Genomic DNA, 22,231 nt, shown 5'->3' on the forward strand with positions numbered 1-22,231 from the left:
CAACACTCAGTGAATCAAAATTCTGGGTTTCATCATGGAATATTTTGATGTGTGCTAAGAGTCACATACATGCAACATCAGAACAAACAAGGCTAAGTATTCCAGTTACTATGGGACCATCATGAATCTGCTATTGCCAGGGCTGGCCTGCCCATGAAGCACCATGAGGCAACTGCCTCAGATGGTAGAAGGGAAATAAAAATCTTTATCCTTTATCCTTTATACTTTATCATTATTGTAGTTGCAAAAATAATATGTATCCTGAAAAGCAATCGGAAGTGAAGGGACTGTACAAATAACTTCTGGGTTTGGAATAAGGACATTCCTCTTGAGCAAAAATCATTGGCTAGAGCAGGGGTTGTCGGCCTGGTCCCTGCCGCCCACTAGTGGGCATTTCAGGATTCTAGCTAGGCGGTAGGGGGTTCTACGGCACAAGCTGAATCCTCCTTCCATCGAGCACTGGTGGGCGGCAATGAAATTTTACCATCAAGAAAGATGCATTAGTGGGTGGTAGGTATAAAAAGGTTGACTACCCTGGGCTACAGTGCCATGACTGCTGCTGGGGAAACTGCTTCCCTGGAAGTAGAGAGTATGGAGTCACCGAGTGGAATAGAAGGAAATGTCACACAACTGATGTTGTCCATTAAAAATGTGCAGAGTGACAGCAGTGTCTGATCCCAACAATCCTGAAGGAAAAGAGAATCCTTCACATGGCTGTCTAGAACCAACCAATACCAACCCCTGCTTCATTATTGCAAATCTTCTGTCTTAGGCAAAGTTGCAATTCTAACCGCTTACTGTAAGAAACAAATAGAGCCCCCAGGTTCAGGAGCAGTCTATCTCTGAGTACCAGATGAGGTGACTTTTTTTTGTTCACCTCAAGCACCAAAATGCCTTAGGCCAGCCCTGGCTAATGCATATATATTATGGAATTCATTATCATGTGCGGCTTTAAAAATGTTATACTCACATGCAGCCCTTTCTTTCCATATGCTATCCCTCGTCCATAAATTGCACTAACAAGCTCTGGTTGCTCCTATTTGAAGCAAAATAAAATAATCTTTAGAAGGTTCCACTTGTCCTAATAGTGAATGCTACATTCCATCATACATAACCAAAGCCAAAATTCATGCATTTCATCCCCATTCATTTGCATTTCTAAGGAGTTACTTTGGGCTTATGCATACAATTAAAGAGCAGCTTGGTGGGCAGTTTTACACAGAAGATGCTTAAAAGGGGAAACTACTATAGGAGTGGAGTGTGTGTGCTCCTTTAGTCTTTGCACTGTCTCTGTAAACTCCTGCATTTTTATTACTTTAAAGACCGCTGCTCATTTCAGGCCTCTTCTTTGCTATACTGTAGTTACAAATCTCATTTCATATTCATATATTAAATAATACATTCTAGTACATGAATGCATAAATTACAGCTACACAAAATTTCCATAATACAACAGGAGAAGTGAAAAGTGTTCTGGTGATTAGGGCAGCAGAGCTGCTTTTCAAAGTCATATACAGTGGTACCTCGGGTTAAGTACTGAATTCGTTTCTGGAGGTCCGTTCTTAACCTGAAACTGTTCTTAACCTGAAGCACCACTGCTGCGCCGCCAGAGCACAATTTCTGTTCTCATCCTGAAGCAAAGTTCTTAACCCGAGGTACTATTTCTGGATAGGGGAGTGTGTAACCTGAAGCGTATGTAACCTGAAGTGTATGTAACCCGATGTACCACTGTAGTTTGACCCTGAAGGAATTGAACTGCTGTGATGTGCCAAGTTCTGCTGACATTTCCCACTGCCACCAAAATCAGCTTTAGGTGGCTGTGAATTTGAGTAGAAGAATAGTAGCGCTATTGAACTCTTTCTCTGCCAGCCATTTTCCCCACTCAAAATCATACATGGACACACATGTCATGTCTAGTTTGGGACTTGCAGCAGTTAATGGACCAAGGAATTTAACACTGTCCTCCTACCAAAACCTTCCAGCCTGAACCTTTACAATAGTGTAATCATATTGGGCTGTGATTCAGAGTAGACATGCCTGCTCAATTATAGTTTGTGAAATTTTCCTATCAAGACCCCAAGAAGCTGCATGTCAAGTTAAGCTAAGTTGCCTCCCCATGTAACATTTCCATAACAGTCATATCCCTCTTCACATCAACCTATATCCTTCTGTTTACATTTTTAACTCTGTTACCTTCAAGGAGTTCTGCCTCAGGCCCATTTCCCTTTTATAGATTCAAGTTTCCATTCCATCCATCCATCTTCAATTATGTTACAGTATATAGGCTAAGCCAGGGGTCAGCAAACTTTTTCAGCTTGGGGCCGGTCCACTGTCCCTCAGACCTTGTGGGGGGCCAGACTATATTTTGAAAAAAATATATGAACAAATTCCTATGCCCCACAAATAACCCAGAGATGCATTTTAAATAAAAGGACACATCCTACTCATGTAAAAACACGCTGATTCCCGGACTGTCCACGGGCTGGATTTAGAAAGCGATTGGATCGGATCCAGCCCCCAGGCCTTAGTTTGCCTACCCATAGGCTAAGCATTTTCTGCCATCTGTCACTCTTCTCTAGGAAGGCAGGCATTCTACCTTGGGGAGTTCTATTATCTAAGTCTAAAACTACAATGTAATAGGAGTGAAAAATCACCTGGAGCATTGTGGAGAAGTGCCGCACAGCTTCATCATAAAGGCCACTGCCAATCAATACATAAGCGAAAGCTGTCAAAATAGTGTTACGGGTTAGTGTTATGAATTCCACATTTGCCATGCATATAAGAATTGCTGAATACCTGCCAAAGGGTTTAATTGAGGGGTATGATTTCTGAAAACAGAGTTTCAAAAAGAAGTTATTTCATAAGCTATCAAATACTACAACATAATAATCAGGAAATAGTTTCATTAAAGTATCAACATTTAAAATATTCAATGATTTTTTCCTGTAAAGAGTAGCCCAAGGCTTGAAACCACACTTTGCATCACTGTACACTTTAAGGTAATTTAAAATTTCCACTTGGCGGCAATAAGTAACAAAGAAAAACAATCCAATCCCACCCATGTAAATGGTCCCAGATTCAATCTCTGGCATCTATGGGGGTAACTGAAGTGCAAAGAGGCAATCTGGATTGCCATAGAAATATTCAATAAAGCTATTAACCTGGCTTCTCCACATAGGACTGAGAAAGACTGGAAAGTCACTCCATCTTAAAGTCTGTGTCTTTAAGTCTTTAATGTGGTTTTCCATTAAACAGCATCACTACTGCAATGAGTTTTAGCTGTGCAGTGGACCTTCCCTGCCTGTACATCCCCTGTGAGCCCTGTAATCTGCTCCAGAATGCAAGTCTATAAACATTTACCTGGGAATAAGTCCCACTGAAGTCAGTGGACTTGCTTCCAAGTAGACATACTTACAACTAGTTGACTAAAATACCACTGAAAGCAGAGAAGTCCAGTGTTATGTGTAAATAAAAATGCTCACAGGATAATGACAGGGTGGGAGTGCAATGCCACTAGACTAGAAGACCAACTCCAGGATGGATGCTATAACCAGCTGGAACAAGCAAGATTGGTGACAGGTTAAAAGTGAAGCTGGATTCACATGTGCAGGCCTGTGTTTGTGTTTCACCTATGTGGTTATCTCTACTATAAAGATAAGATAAAAGTCAAATGGTTAACACATCCAACAGCATGTGTGAACCTACCCACAATAATTATTACATAAAGACTCAGCATGAGCATAACACTGGAGAATTCAGGTTAAGAGGACAGAATGCAAAAATGAATTATTTTATAAGTGTCAATGGGCAGAATCCAATGTTCCACAAGCAGCCTTCCAAACCTGTGACAGAAATTTCACCATCCTCCAAAATCTATCCTCCAGCACACCAACCTTCTAGAGCAGATTTTTCAGGCATGTGGAGGGCTGCCAGGAAGGCAGAGTGAAGAGGGATGAGGGGACCATGAAGTCTCACTGTATAAATAATAGTCCGGTCCACTCACACACAGACAGGACTGAATACAACCTAATGCTCTTCATCTTAATTTTATTCTGTGGACAGTCATGGTCAAGTATTTAAAAATGAATTAGGATTATTAGATCTCAGTACCACTATATTCAGAACATTTTGCAGCACTCGTAAGTGATATAATTTAACTATATATAGCCACTACTGATCACCAACCACACACAGAACCTCTTACCTAATTCTTCATTGGTATTGTCATCATCTGTGGCAAATGGAAATCTTTTTTGTTCTGCAAGTGACTTTGCTTGACTCTGAAAAACATTTACCAAATTAAACTAACACCACCAAAATAAAAATTGAGGGCATGAACAAACCAAAATTAAATTAAGTCTCAATGACTTCCCTGCAACAGTGTCAAGCAAAGACTTAATTCTATCACGGAAATCATGTGACTTAAAAATGCTTAGCTAGATTGGGTCCAAAGTGCTTATCACATCAAAATTTAACACCAGATAAAGCAAGAACAGTTGGTTTTAATGGATCTGGAAAATAACATGTATTCTTTAAAACAAGTTAAAATATTTATAGTTTCAGTGATATTCATAGTTCAAATACTGTTAGCATCTTAACATCTGCAGTCTTCAATAGTGTATGTAATCTAATAAATTTGATTTCCTTTCCTTTGGATTGATAAATACATTTCTTAAGTATTATGATCATTGTAGTAGATATGTCACTTCAGCAAAAATTCATCAGCAGACTCCTTGCTATACACAGTGAACATATAAACATACCAAAAGTTTTTCAGTATTGAGGGAAAGCAGGGATTCACAAGAGGGAGACCTTTGTAGTTCACAGTCTGAGTCATGAAAGTGCAAAAAAGAAGACTCTAAAATGGAAACATTTTCACGGTTAATTGGTATGCTCAGCTTAAAACGGCTACAGAATTTGGACACTAAGGAAGGCAGTGCTAATTATACAACAGTTCACATGGAAAGAACATTTCTAGGGTAATCGTTCAAATATTGCACCTTGTTCTTATGGGATGCCATACAACTGCTAAACATGCCATATTTTTCATGTATAAGACTATATTTCCCCCCTATTTTTTCAAGTATAACACGGATAGTGCATATGGGGGATTTCTTTATTTGGAGTCCCAAAAAATAGGGGTCGTGTTATACACAGGGGCATGTTATACACGGGGAAATGCGGTAAATAAAGAACACTCATGCTGCATTCACTCTACATGTTTAGGTGTGCATCTAGATGAGGTAAAATGTGCAAGGAAACTTTAGTTCCTTGCTCTTGAATGGAACGAAATCCAAGTATGTAGGTGCACTTTAATTTGCCCTTGCCTTCCCCTTCTGCTGCTGCTGTTTAACTGTATACTAGGTCCCCGCAATGAAACATCAGAAGGGGAAGGCAACGGCAAATTAAAGTGCACCTACTTGGATGTCGCTCCATTGAAAGCGCCTCAGGGCAGGGGCTTGGTTTCGGTTTATGACACTCTGCAGAGCGCAGCAAGCGAAGAGTCAGGAAGAGCTTTCCGCTTCTCCGCCGCTCCTCAAAAGAACTTGACAGGTGAATTTGCACGAGCCGGCTTGGCCCCTTGGGAGAGGAGGCGGCGGCAGCAGCAGCAGCAGCAGCAGCAGCTCATCACTTAACACAGCCGCTTTCTAGCCAGCCGAGACTTGCCGCCTCTCCCTTAAGCAAGCGGAGCGGAGCACACTTCGGAAAGAGAAGCGAAGGGCGCGCCCTGCCCTTCCTCCCCTCAGGCCCGGTCCACACCTGCAGCGGAATGAAGTGTCAAGTCATAAGGAGGCGGAGAGCCGGGCTGTACCACTTCAAAATGCAGGCGCGGAATATGAAATTGCTGGGAGGTGGGGTGGTCCTTTAGGTAGATAAGAGCCAAAGCAAAGCATGGAAGGGTCTAACAGAGACCCCTCTGCCTGTTGGGCTGAGAGAGCTTCTTATCTCTCCCTCCCCACCTGCGCCCTGAAATGGTACATCCCACTCAGCCACCTCAGGATCCCGCCGCCTCAGGCAGGACCCGATGAGGGAGGAGGGCGGCGGCGTGGTTCCCCCTCCGCGCCAGAAAGCCGAGCAACCGCCGCTGGCTCTTTCCTCCCTCCCTCCTGTCACTCACCACAGTCGCCGGCTGCGGCCGCCGCGTACTGTTCCCCTCCCCACTCAGCCGCCAGGAACTCCGGGCAGCCTCTGCTCCCTTGGCCCTGCTGACAGCGCGGCTCCTGCCTAAGAAGCGATAACGACGGGTACTGCTCCGTCAGGGCGAGCACCGGCTGAGTCGCCGCCAGCAGCCACAGCAGCGTCGAGAGCAGCCCCGACGGCGCACTGACACTTGGCCAACGGCCCCCGAACGCAGTGGCAGGTGCCATCTTCCCAGCGCGCCTGCGCACAGCAACTTAACTTTTTTGCGTTTCCCTCTTTTGCTTTGGGACCCGGCGAGGAACGGGTGGACCGGGTTGCTTTCTGGGAATTGTAGTTTGTATCCGCCGGGTCTCCACGTAGCTTCGAGAGGCTCGTGAACTACGAAGACCAAGATGCTCTGCGGCTGCTCCTGTTTCCCCGCCTCTGCTCGCGGAACCCGGAAGTGAACGAGGCCGAGGAGAGGGGACGGCCGTTTCTGTGGCAACGGGATCTTGCGGCTCAGGGCTCCCGAGGGAGATGGAAGAACCCGGAGCTTATAGGTGCATTGAGTGCAGTAGGAAGGCTCCTGAGCTGTACAAGGATTACCAGCGTGGCGTGCTGCGTATTTCTATCTGCGTGAGTCATGTTTTGAGAGAGAAGTATCGGGCCGAGCGAGGAGATCGGAAGGAAATAGAGGGGGGCTGACTGACCAAAAGGAATGTATCGGGGTGGCAGAGATACTTGTCCATGGAAGGGAGACGGGGGTGGGGTTAGTAATAGATTACAACGTATACGAATAGTTTTCCGAACTCTTCAGTAACTAGAATATGGATTGGCTGCACTTCAAATACAGTAACAACAACAACAACAACGTACTTGTATCCGCCTTTTATGGGTACGTTTTAGGATTGCTAATTCTGCAAGTAGGAAAAGGCATGTGGGTTGTACTATGGCAGTCCACGTGGGGGGTTGCACATGGTTGCCCACGTGCGTGCGTGGAACTGAAGTGAGGTGTTTAGACTTTGCATAAGTGCGGCAGGGCAAGCCCTTAGATAGAGATGGGTGGAGGGAGTCTTTTAGTCTCACCAGCAAGCAGAGTTCATAGTGTGGTTCATGGAAGTCAGCCTTCCTTGTCTCTCACCTGACAGTGGAATTCTCTCCCCTTCAAGGCACAGGTGTTCTCAGGGTTGTTCAGCCTGTCACGTAAAAATGTATCTTATTTACCTAGACCTTTAGTAGAACTTGATCATTCAAACCCCAGTATAATTTGGATGGTTGCTACTGTGTTTACATGGCAGAGGGCCTTCTCGGTAGTGGCGCCCACCCTGTGGAATACCATCCCATCAGATGTCAAACAGATGAGTAATTACAGTGGTACCTCAGTTTAAGAACAGTCCTGTTTACGAATGATTCAGTTTACAAACTCCGCAAAACCGGAAGTAGTGTCCCGGTTTGTGAACTTTACCTTGGTCTAAGAATGGAATTCGAACGGTGGAAGGGCACTGGCGGCAGGAGGTCTTATTAGGAAAAGCGCGCCTTGGTTTAAGAATGGTTTCAGTTTAAGAACGGACTTCCGGAACGGATTAAGTTCGTAAACCGAGGTACCACTGTATATATATATTTAGGAGACATCTGTATAGGGAAACTTTATAAGGTTTAATGTTTTACTATGTTTTTATATATGCTGGAGTGACTGGGCCAACACGGTCAGATGGGCAGGGTACAAATAAATTGTTGTTGTTGTTGTTGTTGTTCTATAATCTGCACACTCAGCTTTCACAAGTGTTCTAGCTGCTGCATTCTGTACCAGTTGTCATTTCTGAACAGTCATCAAGGGAGGGAACAACATATAGTGCATTATAGTAATCCGACATGTATGCAGTCAAGGCATGCATCAATGTGGCTAGGTCAGCTAGGCCACAAAGTCAGCTTTCTCTAGGTAGGGCCATAGTTGCTGAACCAGCCTAAACTGCTAAAAAACCACTCCTAGCAACCAGCACCACCAGTGCCTCAATAGATAGTACTGAGGCCAAAGTCAGATCTCAGCCTCCATCAAAATTAGCATGTTTCCTAAGCCATAACATTCTATGTGGATGAAGCTTCATCTTGTTAGCTCTCATGCAGCCTGCTATCAACCCAAGACACTTGTTTAGCGTTAAAACTATCATATTAGGTGGTAGGGAAGAGAAGTACTGCTTCCTCTGATAGCCGCTATCAGCCCAAGCCTATGTATTGCATATAAATGTTGATAAGCATGAGGGAGAAGAAAGAACTTGAGGCACTAGAAATTTCAGTGGCCAAAGAATGAAGAATGAAAGTCCCCTAGTACCACCTTCTGGGTCTGTCCTCCCAGGAAAGATTGTGCCTTTAAGTCCCATTGGGCTTTCTATCATCCTCTGTGGGTTAAAGTCATTTGAGGCAGTTTTTCTCTAAGTTTGGCCTGGAATAGAACTAATAACTGGTGTCCTCCAATACCTTGTTCAAATATTGTAGGTTTGGGACTGAATGGATTCCCCAAAGCCAAGGAATCTAGACCAGGCTTTTCAGACAATGGTTTCATTACTGACTCCTTCAGAAGTACAGGAAGTACCGCCCCATCTGTTAATGAGGCATTGATGAGTTCTGATATCTGAAACCTCTCATTTCCATTTTTTTTTAGCCATTTCTGATCCATGTGTTTCTGTCCTATTTTTTTGCCTTCCTTAATTTGTTTTTAAATAAATTGTATCTAGTTCTTCTTTGTATTTTAGTTTTTACATTTTGGATTAAGAATACAAAAATCATTTTATCAGGAGTGCCCCATCCCTTAGGATCTCTCTCACTTGTACTGTGTTTTGGTGAAGGAAAGATACAACAGAAGCTCTTCCACTGTATCCTACTTTCTTTGTACCTCTGCGCAAATAAATCAACACTGCATGTGGCGGCAGGGCAGAAAGCAACCAAAATATTTCCTATTTCTTGCCATATCCTGTTTTATGTTTTTATCTTACTGGTTTGTAACCTTTTGGGCAGTGGCTGTATTTTTGGTTTTTGGTTTAATTTATTTAAATAAAAACACTGTATAAATGGTAAAAGATGATCCACTGGCCTTGAGCTAGATCCGCTGCTTTCCATTATGCCAGGAATTTGGTACCCACAGGCACACATGCACTCACAGAGGCTTTCCCAGATGCCCACTGTGCATGTGTCCCAGTTGAAATTAGACTTGGAGGAAACATTGTATTGTAACCATTAATATAGATAGTAGTGTATATGGCACTAACAACAGTTTTTTTCCAGTTTGCAGATATATGTCCATAGGCCTCCAAAAATTGGCAATTCCTTCATTATGCTGACTTGAGGGTACAGCTCCACTGGCACTGTATTGCAGTTACAATGGGTTGTATCCAATGACATTCTTTGTGCTTATGAATAGCTCTTTTGTACAGTGTAATGGGGAGAGAAGCAGTTTTTGCCTATTCTACTTCCCTGCAACCTGCTGTGTGTGCCCCCCAAATTTATTCCATAAGCTTCAGGAGCCTTTCTGCTGATGGAAGGCTCAGATATAACTGGTCTCCCCCTCGTCCTTTCTGTATCTTCTAAAAATCATTCATTCATTCATTCAACTAACTAACTAACTAACTAACTAACTAACTAACTAGGTGCTGTGGTCTAAACCACAGAGCCTAGGGCTTTCTGATCAGAAGGTCGGCAGTTTGAATCCCTGCGATGGGGTGAGCTCCCATTGCTCATTCCCATCTCCTGCTAACCTAGCAGTTCGAAAGCACGTCAAGTGCAAGTAGATAAATAGGTACCACTCTGGCGGGAAGGTAAACGGCGTTTCCGTGCGCTGCTCTGGTTCGCCAGAAGCGGCTTAGTCATGCTAGCCACATGACCCAGAAGCAGTCTGTGGACAAACGCCGGCTACTCGGCCTATAGAGCGAGATGAGCGCCACAACCCTAGAGTCATCTGTGACTGGACCTAACAGTCAGGGGTCCCTTTACCTTTAACTAACTAACTAGATTCATATACCACTTGATTGTAATAAAACTTCAATGTGGTTTGCCTTTGTAATCAAATCACTGCCCGAACAACCTTTATTGTTCATGACTGCAGTTCAGAAAAAGAAATTGGGGTATTGGTTCATCTAGACTTACTTGTTACGCAGTTATTTGAGTGCAGTTCTTTATCAAAGACTGATAGAATACATCTCTGACAGGCTTATAGCATGAATTTTGCTTTGTTGATTTTATACACAAAACGGGGACTCAAGTGTAATATATGTCTCCATAAATTGTAGAATGTACTTAATGCACTGTTATTTAGAGAATGCCCTGTTGTGTGTTTAAAGGGGTGGGGGAGAGGGGGTTCCTTCAACTTGTAAGGCTTATGAAAAACCATGTAACTTTGTGTATGTACTTAAGTAAGCTTTATGCCTGCGTATTCCGAAAGCATCTGAATAAATTATTATTATCATTATTAATCTTAGGGCAGTTCACATAGGATAATTTTTTGATAACCAAACAGCTAAACTTTAGTTATCAAAATATATTTGAATTTTTGCTTATTCAGTTTCAGATATTTAACATACAATGCAAATACAGTGGTGCCTCGCAAGATGAAAACAATCCGTTCCGCGATTCTCTTCGTCTAGCGGTTTTTTCGTCTTGCGAAGCAACCCCATTAGCGGCTAAGCGGATTAGCGCTATTAGCGATTTAGCGGCTTAGCGGCTATTAAAGGCTTAGCAGCTAAGCTGTTAAAAGGCTATTAACGGCTTAGCGGCTTTGAAAAAGGGGGGGGAAAGCGGGGGGGAAATGGCGAGACTCGCAAGACGTTTTCGTCTTGCGAAGCACGCCCATAGGGAAATTCGTCTTGCGAAGCGCCTCCGAAATGGAAAACCCTTTCGTCTAGCGGGTTTTTCGTCTTGCGAGGCATTCGTCTTGCAGGGCACCACTGTAAAGGATCTGAAGCTGAATAAGGATGAAGGACCTCTTGAGTTTTGCATCCTGTACCTGTTTTTCATCTGTTGTTCTTAGAACATGCTTTCTGATTTCCTGTTTTGAAAAACCAGCATGACTTCATTTAATTATAGTTATAATCTGTTCCTTAATAGAGTTCATGCTATATTTAATTAAACATGTCCTTAGTCCATCTCTCTGTTTCAGGCTCATCAAGCGCCTGGCTAATTGGCTTTCTCTTTTTATTTTCTTTTAACTCTTTCCTGTTTCTACCTCCCAAAGGATGAGTGTTGCAATGAATTTTTATCCAAGCATTCTTCATTATCTGTCTTGACTACAAACATTTTTAGAAATAAAATTTAATATAAACTGCAGCTCATTTTGTCTAGCAAAGCAAAGGATCTTCAAATTGTCTTGTCCCTTGCTGTACTACTCATCTATGGACATCTTTCTAGCTAGATTTGTGGGGCTTCAGGATGCCTATGCCTTGTGCTTTCCTTTCACTTACCTCTTGTACTTCTCATGGTATCTGATGCTGCCATTTAGCATTTTCTGCCTCTTACTTTAGGAATTTTGTTGTGTTGCTTGTCAGCACTGTGCACTTTGAACACCAAGTTTCTAAGGTAGAGTTGACACTGGCTTTTTCTTCTGTAGAGCTTGAAGGCACATACCATGAACATAGAGAGCCTCTTTATCAAAACGTTGTAAAAAATAAAAGGAAAAAAAAACCTGTGCAACTTGTGCACATTTTCTCTATGAACCTAGTTGTAGTTAAGAGCTGTCTAAACAAATATCTGCCTCTCAGGGTCTGAAAATATTGTCTTACTCTTGATGAACTATTTGTGCAGAAAGTTAATAACAGAAATTAAAACTCCTACCTTTCTGTATCCTTATATATTCCCCATCTGTACAGCACATTTAAAAATACAGTAGTATCATACCCCCTTAAACAGTAATAGCTTCCCCCAAAGAATCCTGGGAACTGCAGTTTAAGTGTTCAGAGTGTTGTTGGGACATCCTATTCCCCTCACAGAGCTACAGTTTCCAGAGTTCCCAGGGAAGATGATTGGATTGTTTAAGCACTCTGGGAATTGTAACTCTGTAAAAGCACGTTAAAGTGCAAGTAGATAAATAGGTACCGCTCCGGCGGGAAGGTAAACGGCGTTTCCATGCGCTGCTCTGGTTCACCAGAAGCAGCTTAGTCATGCTGGCCACATGACCCGGAAGCTGTCTGCAGACAAACAGCGGCTCCCTCGGCCTATAGAGCGAGATGAGCACCACAACCCCAGACTGGACCAAATGGTCAGGGGTCCCTTTACCTTTACCTTTTTAAGGAAAATGGGGGTTGTCTCTCCAAACACTTAACAAACTACAACTTCTAGGATTATTTGAGGAAAGGTATGACTACTTAAAGTGGTATAATAGAGCTGTAAATGTATGGTGCAAATAGGGTATCAGTTTATTTCTCTTGATCTTGCCTCTTACTCTGCTCTTTCTTGTATTTCCTCTGTCTTGTATTCCTACTGTCCTGGCTGTTTCCTGTACATCCCTTTATTTCTGGATCTTCCTCACCCAAACATTCTAACACTCTGCTTTCCCTGTATTGCATGCCGCTTAACAAATGACTCTCTCTTCTCATCATCAACCAGTGGCGTAGCACCAGGCGCAACATCGGGGGGGGGGGGGCGCTCACACTCGCAGCTCTCTGCCCCTACCTGGCTCACTCACTCTCCACGGGTTAGGGGGCGCAAATTACTTGCCTTGCCCCGGGTGCTGACAACCCACACTACGCCACTGTCATCAACTTCAGTGCAGCTTATGGTCTAAAAACACCAAGCAATAATAAAATTTGAAATAGAATGTATTTAAGAATATTGTATGGCTAGGCTTATGATGGCATTTAAATATATTTATATATTTGTCATGATGACCATTATGAAGTGTTCTAAGTCCCAGTATGTGGTGTGGAATAAAAAAGTAACAGGGAAACAAGCTCAGACAACATAAGAATGGGTTGCAAAATAGTAATAAAAATAGGAGTTTTTATAGGAGGGGCTTTCCCCTCATATCCTTTCTTAATTGTCTACAGTGAGAAGGGAAACATTGGCAGAGGAGGCAGAAACATAGGTGCTGTCCTGGTCTGTTGGCATTTGCTGATTTTTTGCATGGAATGAGGTTTTGGCCTAGAACACGAACAATATTCCGATAGCAGAAAATTCCAGAATGTGCCAGTTAGCAATAGCTAACTAATCACTGAAGAATCTTCAGAGCACAAGTTTAAAACCACTTAAGCATCTCCCCAACAGTGATCCATCATTCTGAAAATGGGGAATAGTGTGGACACCAAGTTGAGGCTGATAAGCTCTTATTTGGATGGGGAAAAGGGTAGAACCTAGCTAGCTGAGGTCCTGCTCAGTACATACCATAATATAAATTGCAAACTGGATGTCCGTAAGGCTTACAGCATGATGTAAAGCTTGCTTTTTTATTAATAATAACTGGCAGCCAAGGTAGTTGATGGGAAAGCTAGATAAAAGAAGCTGCACTGAAAGATGGTAATAAAACACATTTTAACTACTGTCACATCTTTTCAATGTCAAACTGTCCTTTGGCAGCATTTTATTATCATTTAACCACTAGAAAAATGTATTTTCCTCACATAAAAACTAAAATGGAGGTGCTGTTTTATAGCCTTTGCTACATGTTATCTGTCTTCTGGACAAAAGCAATTCCTTCAGCAGAAAGTATATAAAATCCAGTATTTGCTTGCATAAAAGAAGTTGGCAGATTTTATAAATTTTGCATGAACATGAATGCTTTGATATGACTGATTGTTCTTGCTGTTGGCACATACTTTTCATTTTCAGGTAACAAGTGTCTCTTTCTATTTTGCTGGGTACAATTTTAACATCTTTGTCAAATAAAATTTTATTAAGTAGCAATACCACGAGAGAGAAATTATTCCTATCAGTGTACATTGTGATATGGTCATGAGTTTATCCAACAATACAGCAGCCAACCATTATTTCTAGTGACTGGTGAGGCACCCTTGCTTCCTGATACAAGGAGGCAAATATAATGTTTCTGTATCATCATTGCCTGGCAAGGAGTTTTTAGAACATTGGGCAGTATATACACATCTGGGGTTTGTAACAACCCTTCTCCTCAAGCACATGACACTAATAAAAAATTCCAGTACAAAAGCACTCTATTGCTATTCGGGGGGGGGGGGGATTACTATCTGCTATGCTTTGTTGCTGGTGGTTTTTTGAAAATGTAGATACTCCAGTCATAGTGTATACATGGCAGAATAATCTCTCACTAGTTATAGTTTTCACTGCTAGCTACTTGGTGATGGTGTTTGTGGACCCCAACCAATTTCACTGAAGAACACAGACTTTTGTTTTGGGAGGGAAAATAATTTGTTCCTACACATTCTCTCTCCATCGTCCATAATTTTATGAGCCTCTATCAGTCTGCCTTTATTAGTCTTTTCCAGCTCGACAATACTTTTGAGATGATGGTATCAGGAACACATTAACTGTATGTGGACATACCACAGGCATATAATATTAATTTGGCATTTGCTATTTTATTTTTTAGTCCCTTTCTAATAATTATTAACATTAAGCTTGTCTTTAGTGCTGCTGCTGCTGCTGCTGCTGCTACAACACACCATCGCCCCATGGGCTATGACTACTGCAATTCTGGAATGCATCTGTGCCAAGCACTGAAGGACTGGATCATCATCATCATCATCATCAATTTATGCCCCACCTTTTTCCTTGACAGGGACTCAAAGAAGCTTACAGATATTTTTATGGTCCTTGCAGATCATCTTGTATACCACATGACACTGTTTCGATCTAATAAGTAGAATAGAATTAAGCCTAAAATATCTGTCTTTCAACAGTGTATGATGAAATATTGAAATGTAAATTCCTGTTCACGTGGATAAAAATAGACAGCCTTGGTGGTAATATTTTATGAGCTTCTATGCATTTTTCTATGTCTGGCAGTTCATCACTGCAACTCGGTGTGCTGAGTCAAAAACATGCACCATATCCAACACTATGGTTGGATGAATTGTGAAGGTATAAATATTTTGCTATCAAGGCAGCATTTTCAGATGAATTTTTTTGTTGTATTAGACTGAAAATGAGGCTACATGGAATTATCAAGAGCTTTAATGGTATCTATATCACTGCAATATTACTGTGTGATGTTTTTAACTTGCTCTTGCTCTGTTGCTTTCAGAAATCCTGTCAGAAACCAGTGGACAAGTATATAGAATATGATCCTGTTATCATCTTAATTAATGCTATCTTATGCAAAGCACAGGCTTATAGACATATATTGTTCAATACGAAGATAAATGTAAGTTCCTGGGGGCTTTCCCTTCTTATCTTAATTTAGTGTAAGATATGCGGTTCTTGTTAGAAAGTTATGAGAGGCATAATGAAAATATTTGGTGTGAAACTGGTCTTTCCTTCTTCCTTTCCATGTAGTACTTGTATTAACTTCAGCTTGCATCCTTTTCTGGAAGTTTTGTCTTGTCCTGTTACCCACCATGGCAAAAAATAATTACAACTCTTGAAAGTCACTCTAAAGCCCATATAACATATTAACTGAATGAATAATAATTGAGCTCCTTGGGCAGCACCGTGTGTAGCAGTGCTCTGGAAGATGTTCTGTTATTCAGAAGTCTGATTATGAGCCAAGTAACATTTAGTTATTCTTGCAGTCAGTGCATTTCCATATGTATGTTGCAAGTCCCTGGATGGGAAAGATGTGTGCACCATCACAACTGAGGCAGCCCTCAGTTAGGCTCCTTCCGTCTTTCCTTTTTCCATTCTGCGTCTTCTAGTATGAGACAGCTGACTTATATGATGACTTATGCATCTAACACCAATAAAACTTGCAAAAAACAACATAGTTTGTAATGGTAAACAATAGTGTTGAATGCCTGGTGTCCATGGGCCTCTGAAACTAATGCTATTTCATATTTCAGATTCATGGGAAGCTTTGCATATTCTGTTTGCTTTGTGAGGCTTATATCAGATGGTTGCAGTTACAGGATTCAAGCCAAAGCACTGAACCTGATGATTTAATTAGATATGCCAAGGAATGGGATTTTTATCGAATGTTTGGGATAGCGTCTCTGGGTAAGATCCAGTATAATTTGTCATTTCTCCAAATATTCTTTCTAGGTTCTTTTTATCTAAACATTTTAAACTGGTTTGAATGCATTGTAATTATTAGTGTAAAATGGGTGTGTTGTACTGTTAGTTTATTTTTCCATAATGTCTCACTTGACTTCACATAATCTGCTTGGAGGATGGTCAACAATCAAGAATTGACAGTATTCCACCAATCTGAATGGTGTATGAAAAAGTATTGCAGGGCACTTGTGAGTGCAAGTATTTTACAGCAGAGAATGTTGGGGTTGGGTCTGGGAGACAGAGCCCAAATGCATTTTCAGCCCAAAGCCCCTTGATTAGCCTTGTGAAAATTACTCGTTTTTCATACTCCTTTCAAATTGGAACAATTACTACCTGCATTGAGGTGAGCAGGTCTCGGGCTTCCAGTTCTACTGTTTTCCCACTACAATCCCAGGAGCCACCATTTGAAGCCAGTTGCAAAATTGTGATGGGGAGCAGAACTAGGTGGTGGTTCAGTGGTGGGTTGACATGCACTTGGATGACTGGTGGTGTCTAACAGGGTTCAAGGCTGTGCCTTATGCTCTTTAATATCGACCTTAAATCTCATAGAAGAGGTTACCCAGAAGTTTGAAGTTGGTTGTCACTAGTGTGTGAATGGTATGCAGCTCTCTATCAGCTTAACATTTCACAGGGAGGGTGTGGAGGCTTTGAACCATTCCTTGAGGTTACTGATAAGCTACATACATACAGGCAAACAAGCTGAAACTCAGTTTGGACATGACAGAGGTGTTATGGGGCTGTGCTCCCTTTGAAAGATGAGGTTCATAGTTTGGGAGTGCTCATAGGCCCAGCTCTGCTCCTGGATATTCAGTGACTGTGTGACCAGGAGTAATTTTGCTCAGCTTCAGCTGGTGTGTCAATTGTGCCTGTTTCTGGCCATTTCTAATTTTAGTCATGCCTAGCTCCCCATTTCTAAGCACAGTGCAAAGTCTTGGTTATCACATCTTAAACTTCCACAAAGCATGGTGCCTAGGGACTGCCTCCTTCCCCCTGCTCATTCTCTGAAGTTGTTGGGGTTTCCCCCTCCCCTCCGCAACTGGTTTTAATGTATCTATATGGGGTTTTTTGTTCATTTGTTTGTAAGTTGCTTTGAGTTGCCTTGGGCAAGGTAAAGTAACTAGCAAATGTCATACATACATCGTGCTACATCTAATCCAACCCAAAATGTACTCTTTTCCACAGAAAACTACTTAAAGGCACCTAGCGAATTTATGTAGTAAAATGTCTGGTATACCTTCTAATGACTAACTGTTTAATAAATGCCTTAATATCTCTCTCTCTCTCATTCAGAACAAACTGCCTTTTTGATTGGCATCTTCACTGCTTTGTGGCTAGCAAGAGCTGTAGTCCTGACAACCAAGGCAGATTTCACCTTTCTTCTGAAAGCATTGCTGCTATCCAGCTATGGAAAACTTCTGTTGATTCCAGCTGTTATTTGGGAACATGACTATACTCATTTGTGCCTCTTGCTCATTAAAGTGTTCGTCTTGACCTCAAACTCGCAAGCAATTAGAGGTATTATTACAATAATAATTGCACAATATTCCAAAGGAATAACAGTTTTTCCTTTTGCCTTGAACATGTACTATTATGTTAGTTTGTTCATATGCGTTACATCCCATACTTGGGTAAACCAGTCTGTTTGCCCTTGTCTGTTCTAGCAAGTATAGAGGTGTTCTGTATCACTGATGCAGTATTTCAGGAAAAGTGGGTTCCTTCCCAATGATCTAGCTGGTGGCACAAGGACAGTGTTGCTTCTTCACTGCCCCCAAGTAATGCAGTTCTTTCATAAACATCTAATTGCCACAAAAAAGAACAAGAGAGAGGCAGGTGCCAAACCGCAGAGCATGGTAGGTAGAGTAGTACAGTGTCCTTTGGAAAGACTCTTTCTACTGTGCTTTGTGGTCAGTCTGGACTGCCTCTTTCTCATTTTCCTGGCAATAATGGTGAAGGCTGGATCACTGAGAAGGAACTGGGTTGCAAAAGATCTCACAGAAATGACTAGATTACTAGAAAGGAATGCTGGGCCAAAATTGTGCCATTTTCCCTTAGTGCAGTTGTGGTCCCTTGGAAGGCAAAAGTGAGGTGGCAGAGGGAGAAAGAGAGAGAGAGGGAGAAAGAAAGAAAGAAAGAAAGAAAGAAAGAAAGAAAGAAAGAAAGAAAAGATTGGAGGGGGAGGGATAGAGGGATAATGTGAGGGAGGGAGGTTTTGGGTGGTGATAGTATTAACAGATGGGGGGGGGTGATAAGTCCTGACCCCCACTGCATGCAGCCTTGAGAGATTAGCTCCAAAAGAATTCAGCCCTTGATGGAACAAAGGTTGCCCACTCCTGCTTAAATGATTAGTTTGCAACTGTGATAATGTTTAACACTACCTGTTCCCAGTCCTGTGTATTTTATTCACATAGCCGTCACATATTAACTAGAAATGTGATTTTTCCTTTCTTTTGCAGTTACCTTGAATACAAGCCGAAAACTTTGTCTGGTGGCTATTGTGAGTGGATTAATTTTTGAAAATGCTATCATCAGCTTGTTCCAGAGGATAGGATGGAATGTTTGAAGCAATCTTGATTTAGTTTGTTTTAGGTGGAATTACTTGAAGATATAAAGGAAATGATGTTTTTTGAGTCATTTATTTTGACACTGTTTACTACCTGTTTGTTATAAATGCAGTGGTAAAGAGACAATGAACATAAAGAAAACGTTCCATGCTGAAGAGGAGATAGTAATATGAAGAGTGCAATGATGCACTGATGGAATGTAATTAGTTCTATAACGTACTTCAGTATTTTTCATTTGTCAAAAATGTCTTGGACTGGTGGTACTGCTGTCCTAGATATTTATGGATCTAGTTGTGGTCCATTTTTCTACTACACTGTTTAATGTATTGTATTTTTAAAAAGCCTGATTAGTAGTTTCTTTATGGGGGGGGAGCATATGTGGAAATGGAGACAAAATGATATCCTATGACACCTCGTCTGACCACCTTTTGAAAGCTGTTACATCAGAATGAACAGCAAACCAATGCTTATGACATGGCATACTGATTGCAGTAAAGTTAAGGCTGAAATCCTCTACCTACCTACGAGTAAGCCCCATTAAATTTGGTGGGGTTAACTTTTGAATAGACATGTATAAGCCTGGAGCACTTGCTTCCTTTGCAACGGCATTACTTTGATATTGCTGGTAGCTGCACTACTTATCTGAGAGATAATCACATTTTAAATTTGATGTTGATACATACTCAAATAATAAAGATGCTTTGTGGGCTTCATTTCTAAATCTCTTAATTTTGATGTTTATGTAAGAGGCATATTTAAAGTTCTTTTTGAAAAGATTTAAGCGGCTATCCTATACCCACTTACCTGAGAGTACTGTGATAGAACTTAATTCTGAGCAAGTGCATAAAGAATTGTACTGTTCTTATGCTTTCCTGAAAATGAACTTGACAGCCTTATTACATGTTTACTCAAAAGTAAGCTCTACCTGGGTACATATGAGTGACGCCTATGTATGATTTAAGTGTATTTGGAATGTACAGTAAAACTTCATTCTGTGGACGATAGCATATTTAATTAGGGCAATGGTAACAGGCAGTAGCTGGAATAGATAATTGTCTCCCAAAATTAATTGTAATTAACTGCCACATTGGGAAACAATATGCTATTAATTATAATTTTTTACCCCAAACCAAGTTGGTTAGGTAGGATGACTTCTGGAGCTCCCCACCCAATGGCTTTGCAGTTCTGTTCCATGGAATTGTGTTCTTAGAAGCTGAGGCATCTGTTTTATTTATACTTAATTATAAGGTTCAAACATGAAGGTGGTCTAGGTGAATTTTGGTGTTCAATGAGAAGCCCTCTGATATGTTTGATAAACTTTGCAGTGAACTCGATGACTCAGAACTAGAGGTATTAGGAATCTGTGTTGATGTTTACTATCCTTACTTACCCTTGCTTTTTTGGGTAACATTTCTGTACTGCCTTTCATTTCAAAGAATATTTTATTTTGAGAATTTATATGTCACTTGTCATTTCTGTGATGAACTATCAAGTAGTTACATATAAAAGATAATATAATAAAATTCAGTTATTAAAACCAAATCAGAAAGCAGAAGAAAAAAATGGAAAGCCAATACCTGGTCAGAGGCAGGTTCATCACATAAGTTTTGCCCCATTGCAGTGTTGTTCTCAAGTGCAGCACTTCCAGCTCTACACTTCTATGAGTCTATGATCTTCTCACATAGACAAGAATGTCAGCTGTTCTCTATTATGCTTAAAGGCAACAACTAGGCTAAAGACTAAATGTTCCTGGTGGTCCCTGTATCTCGAGTGGCACAGGAATCCTCTTTTTACCACTGAACTTAAGGCAATTTTTCTGTAGACAGGATATCCACAGCCCATACAACAATCATCTGTGTCCATGCCATTATTTTTTATTATTATTTCATAACATTTATATTCCACTTGATTGTAAAAAAGAGTGATTTACAAAAAGAATAAAATAATGAAATGATCACTTTAAAATAGCTAAAAGCAACTATTTAAAAATGTCAAAAATATTTTTAAACCAATGATAAACTGCCACTTCTAGCCTGTGTTGACAAAATGCGTCTTCCCAGCCTCCCATCTGTTGTTCCGTCCTCAGCAGCTTTGAGGCCAGAACTCGGTCAGCCCCACGCTGGGCTGGAAACTTTCCATGGCCTACATCTTTGAGAGAACAAAACAGAATCTATAAAACAATACACAGCACTACTTCTTTTAAAGAAATTAAATAACACAGTGATGACAACAAAGCCATATAAAAGCAAACAGTAAAAGATCACAACCAGTCATCTCTCTCCTCTGCACATAACTGTAAAAGCTTTTGCTGGGATCTAAGAAACGGTTGGTATCCTTCAAGGGACTTGTGATGACCCTGTATAATCTTTAACCTTCAGATATGCTAACCTGACCTAATGTGCTGTTCAAACTGCTTTTGAAGCTTTGTTCAGTTTCAAAAGCTGTTTCTCAGTGATACGGAGGTGGGCAGGTTTGCTGTTTAAGTGGGAGGGGGAGCTGAAAGCCCCCATCTTGAAAAATCCCCTCTAAGTAGATGTCAGGAAGAAGGTTATAGTCTAGCCACTAGGGCTGGGCAATATCAGCTTTTCAACAATATCGCCAGCCAAACATCGGTTTGTCAATACACCACGGCACTGAAAAAGCAAGCTGCATTGGCCTGCACCAGGCACCTGGTGAAACGGCCCCAGCTCCCACCTTGGGAACTGGTTTCACCCAGGCACTAACAGGTCGGGGCAACACAGCTTGTTTGTGCAGATCAGCTGGGGATCAGGAAGGTTCCCCCTCCCCAGCTGAGACAGCCCCGGTGCTCCCCCCACCCTCAGCTGAGCAGCTTCATGAAGCCCTCACCAAAAAGATGCAGAGGGAGGAACAAGCTGTATCGGCGCCTCACTGGCGGAAGGAACTCTAATGGACGCTGCTAGCAGAGAGACTTGGGAGTGGTGGCTGTTTCACCAGTGATATACCGCCAAGTGAAGCCAACATCACATTCTGCTCCCTATGTATTGCCCAGGCCTACTAGCCGCCTCTCTGACATTCTACATTTCTGTGTTGGAACTGCAAGTGGAGGAGCTTTCAATAAAATATCCCACCACTTGCCATTTGAAAGCAGCACTGCCTATCAAAGATCTACAGCTACATGTTAAGTGCATTACAAATTACCTGGATCCCTACAGCCTGATCCTACCCATGTTTACTCCAAAGTCACACTTCAGGTGAACTTATTTCATGTATGTGTGCCTAGGATTGCACCTCAAACCAAATTACATAGGAAGCAAAACAAAGTTCAATTATCAGTTTGCTGATTTTCTTCCCCCAGCATGCCAAATTGTGGATGAGCTTGTGACCTAATTTCCTCCAACAAGGACAGAAGATTGCTGTTGGCATAAAAC

At 41.6% G+C, this 22,231-nt stretch overlaps 2 protein-coding genes across 6 annotated transcripts in view; one reads left to right on the top strand and one right to left on the bottom strand.

The window, feature by feature from the left end:
• The window catches only part of TTC13 (tetratricopeptide repeat domain 13), a 28,425-nt gene extending 22,057 nt beyond the window's left edge, over window positions 1-6,368 (bottom strand). For 4 of the 5 annotated variants that reach the window (XM_077925802.1, XM_077925801.1, XM_028723987.2 and 1 more), the window contains exons 1-5: window positions 6,119-6,368; window positions 4,764-4,858; window positions 4,205-4,280; window positions 2,655-2,725; window positions 971-1,036 (exon numbers count right to left, since the gene is read on the bottom strand). In XM_077925802.1, the coding sequence (XP_077781928.1) occupies window positions 971-1,036; window positions 2,655-2,725; window positions 4,205-4,280; window positions 4,764-4,858; window positions 6,119-6,368 (558 nt within the window). Of the gene's footprint in view, window positions 1-970; window positions 1,037-2,193; window positions 2,417-2,654; window positions 2,726-4,204; window positions 4,281-4,763; window positions 4,859-6,118 lie in introns of those variants that run through there. The other variant, XM_028723990.2, reaches the window with a different exon arrangement.
• A 254-nt stretch (window positions 6,369-6,622) lies between these two features.
• Window positions 6,623-20,296, top strand: ARV1 (ARV1 fatty acid homeostasis modulator). The gene is made up of 5 exons (XM_028723992.2): window positions 6,623-6,756; window positions 15,317-15,436; window positions 16,071-16,224; window positions 17,572-17,796; window positions 18,735-20,296. Exons 1-5 carry the CDS (start codon window positions 6,658-6,660, stop codon window positions 18,839-18,841), a joined length of 705 nt encoding a protein of 234 aa, XP_028579825.1. The 5' UTR covers window positions 6,623-6,657; the 3' UTR covers window positions 18,842-20,296.
• The last annotated feature ends 1,935 nt before the right edge of the window (window positions 20,297-22,231 follow it).

The sequence above is a fragment of the Podarcis muralis genome, chromosome 3 (assembly GCF_964188315.1).
Source record: "Podarcis muralis chromosome 3, rPodMur119.hap1.1, whole genome shotgun sequence".
NCBI classification, from domain to species: domain Eukaryota; kingdom Metazoa; phylum Chordata; class Lepidosauria; order Squamata; family Lacertidae; genus Podarcis; species Podarcis muralis.

Coding starts and splice junctions, on each gene's coding strand:
- ARV1 (XM_028723992.2), top strand. CDS start 6,658: ATGGAAGAACCCGGAGCTTATAGGTGCATTGAGTGCAGTAGGAAGGCT. Junction 6,757..15,316: donor TGCTGCGTATTTCTATCTGC/GTGAGTCATGTT, acceptor TGTTGCTTTCAG/AAATCCTGTCAGAAACCAGT. Junction 17,797..18,734: donor AAACTCGCAAGCAATTAGAG/GTATTATTACAA, acceptor TTTCTTTTGCAG/TTACCTTGAATACAAGCCGA.